Here is a 3,267-nt window from a genome sequence, read left to right as displayed (position 1 = left end):
TAGCTACTAAATTATATAATATTTAGTAAAATAATGCTAATTAAAAAATATTTGTTTATAATATAATCAAAATAAATTATTTTATTTTTCTAAATATAATTTAGTAAGCATTACGAAATACTTACCGTAATAAATTTAACATCAGTTTTGGATATTATTTTTATTTATAAACTACATTTATTACATTTATATAGTAAAATAAAGAAAACTTCTGTTAATTTATGAATTTATCAAATATAATAATTATATTACACAAGTATGTACTTAACTGATTTTAAAAGATAATGTAATCGTGTAAAAAATATTCTGGAACATTTTAAGACATAAGAACACTTTTTAAGATATCCCTCATTAATTTATGTTAATAAGATATGTAAACATCACAACTTGAAGTTAATATTTTGAATTATATTTACATAAAGCAACACAGTTATCAAAATTATACAGTCTGTCAAAAGCGTGGAAACCTTTTAATATTTTGGAAACTACTAAACATTCTTGAGAAAAATGTTTCAAACAAAAGTTGTAGGGTTTAAAAAATCTATTTACTGATTACATCAGTTTGACCTCCAATGGTGTCATCGAAGTCGGATAAAGGTCATATCGATTTTTTTAAATGGAACACTTCATTTTTTTATGCCAAAATCTAGTAACTGATGTCAACAACTTTTCAAAACACTATAATAAAATTATTTTCTATTAAGTATTTTTCGAGTTATAAGGCTTAAAAGTTACAGTACCGGCATTAACATTACGCAAGATGTCCGACTGACCTCTTAAATGTTGTTCAGGATCGATTTACAAAACTTGTCAAAATCAAGGCCAATGGAGGTTATATCTCTTACTTTCATTTTTACGTAAATTATAAGTTACAAAAATTTGAAAAAAAAAAACGATTTCTTAAGGTAAAAATAATAACAGAGATAAAAGGACTTGAGGGAATAAGCGCTGTTTAAAATGCGCTAATTATTCAAGAACATCTCTCAATATTCAATTAAATTTATTGAAGAGAACAAACATAGAATAGAACAAATCGTTAAAATAATAAATTCGTATGTTGATTAGTTTTCTAATCTTTTTCAGCGAAAAATATACGCGACAAAGTTACATAATTAATATTGCATTATCTACGCATACAAAATTGAAAAATGTAAATCTATTCTTTATAGTCTATTCTTTATAATCAGGAGAGCCAAACTAAGTTCTCTGTCGACAATACATTCTCCTGTATTAGTTACAAGACTGGATGGAAATCACAAAATCGGTGCCTTTAATAACAAAATGTGGATTCTGGAATAAAAAATGGAATGTTCTAAAAAATCGATGTGACCTTAATTTGACCTTAACGATGCCAAGATCAAACTGACTGTAATCAGTAAATAGATTTATTTAAATTCTATAATTTTTGTTTAAAACATTTTTCTCAAGAATGCTTAGTTTTCAAAATATTAAGGGATTTCCACATTTTTGGCAAACCCTATATGTTTAATAAATGTTAAAAATCTTGCAATAAACGTAATAAACTAAAAAGTAAATGTTTAAACTCTAATACTTTTTTAAAGTAATTAATAATTTTATAAACGTTCGACATTCATTAAACTTTTTTTTACTAAGTTAGAATACTGTTTTTAGACGAGATAGATTTTTCGAAGATTTTCTAAGATTTTCTATATATAAGCGTACAATATCTGTTTAATGTTTTTATACAATATAAAAAACGTTCCGCAAACGTAAATTATTTACTTAAGTAATATGCATATTCATATTCATATGATATAAGTATTATTTGTTAAATTTAGTAAAAAAAATATAATTTTTGTTAAACTGAAGTTTTAAAACATTTTATTTTCTAACATTTTAAATAAAAATCCTTTTTCCTTTAAAAACATTGTTAATAATTTATTTATTTATTTAAAAAACCGGCCAGCCGATTTTTGATTTAATAAATTATAAGGATAATTGCATAATAATGTTGAAGGAAATCGTGAATAATAATTGAAAATGCAATATAAACTGTGTTTTGATATTTAGCCATTATTGAATATAATACGTAACTTAAACTATAGATTTTCAGTACTGGCAATGTATTAGTACATGACCTGATTATTGTAAAACAAGTTTCTATTCACTTATTATTAAAGTTATACTAGATGGTTTTTACTCAAGTATAGCAATAAAATTTCATTTCCTTTTACTTGATCTTGTTTTTCAAATCGATCTTTTTATTATTGATAATATTGATTGCGTAATGAAAACGTGAAAGAAAAGTTATGCTAATTATACCGCGCATAATATAATGCAATGTGATGATGAAATGCTAATAGCTTAATGCTGAGTACTGTAAATATTTTAATATTTGACTTCTATTTTTATAATTTTTAATGTTAGAATAGCACTTACATTGGCATGAATTTGTCCAATTTTTCATCGTCCATAATATCGACTAAAGTCAAAATTTTGTCTGTTTCCATAGGCGTAGGATAATATCTTTCTTCAATGAAATTATTTACACAATGGGAAAATGCAGTAGATACGTAAACGAATGACTAAAGTTAAATAAATTAGATTTCTACAATTATAAAATTCAAAACTTAATTAAAATAATATTTTTTTATATACCTTTAACTTCGTCATTTCTTTTGCTAAGAGAAGAAGCTGCTTTGTTCCTCTTATATTTATATTTACTGCATTTCGAAGCGATTCATTAAATCGTACAGTCGCTGCTGCGTGAAATATTACATTTGTATCCAAAAGACGTTCTCGATTGTCGTTTGATAATCCGAGATCCAACTTGTTTAAATCGGCATGTATCATTATTACTTTGGTATTAAAATTGGGCTGCTCTTTCTTTAATCTGTCGTAAACCTAAAAAGAAAATTTTGATGACACGGTAAAAATTTTTTACATTTAATTATATATATATTTATAATATTATACTGTCTTATATAATATTAGATGTAGTAAAAAGAAATCCATTATTTTTCCATTCAATTTCATGCAAAAATAATGGATTTCTTTTTACACCTAATATATAAAGATAGATAAAAAGAGTTTGTTGCATTCGTACCCTTCCTAAAGATTTCGAGCGTCTGTGACTGTTTCTTCTTCTCCTGAAGAAGCTACCTCTGCTCTCGTTAGCACTCATCTCTTTCTTCGTAGCGTTGAACTGTGCGGTTGCAAGTTCCTCAGCCCGAGCCTTGTTAGGTATGATACCCTTTTGTACCTCTTGATTGTTTCGTCCAATTCGGAAAACTTGCCAGGATCCTA

At 25.8% G+C, this 3,267-nt stretch overlaps 1 protein-coding gene across 1 annotated transcript in view; it reads right to left on the bottom strand.

Moving 5' to 3' along the window:
• Positions 1–3,267, bottom strand: part of LOC108691646 (fatty acyl-CoA reductase 2-like) — a 7,407-nt gene that overhangs the window by 3,096 nt on the left and 1,044 nt on the right. Inside the window, exons 3-5 of the mRNA XM_018199497.1 lie at positions 3,068–3,264; positions 2,620–2,865; positions 2,401–2,546 (exon numbers count right to left, since the gene is read on the bottom strand). Of these exons, the coding sequence (XP_018054986.1) occupies positions 2,401–2,546; positions 2,620–2,865; positions 3,068–3,264 (589 nt within the window). The remainder of the gene's footprint in view (positions 1–2,400; positions 2,547–2,619; positions 2,866–3,067; positions 3,265–3,267) is intronic.

Source organism: Atta colombica, unplaced genomic scaffold (assembly GCF_001594045.1).
Source record: "Atta colombica isolate Treedump-2 unplaced genomic scaffold, Acol1.0 scaffold49, whole genome shotgun sequence".
Taxonomy (NCBI): Eukaryota; Metazoa; Arthropoda; class Insecta; order Hymenoptera; family Formicidae; genus Atta; species Atta colombica.
Note: the sequence above shows the minus strand (reverse complement) of the source record. Positions and strands in the feature narration are given on the sequence as shown.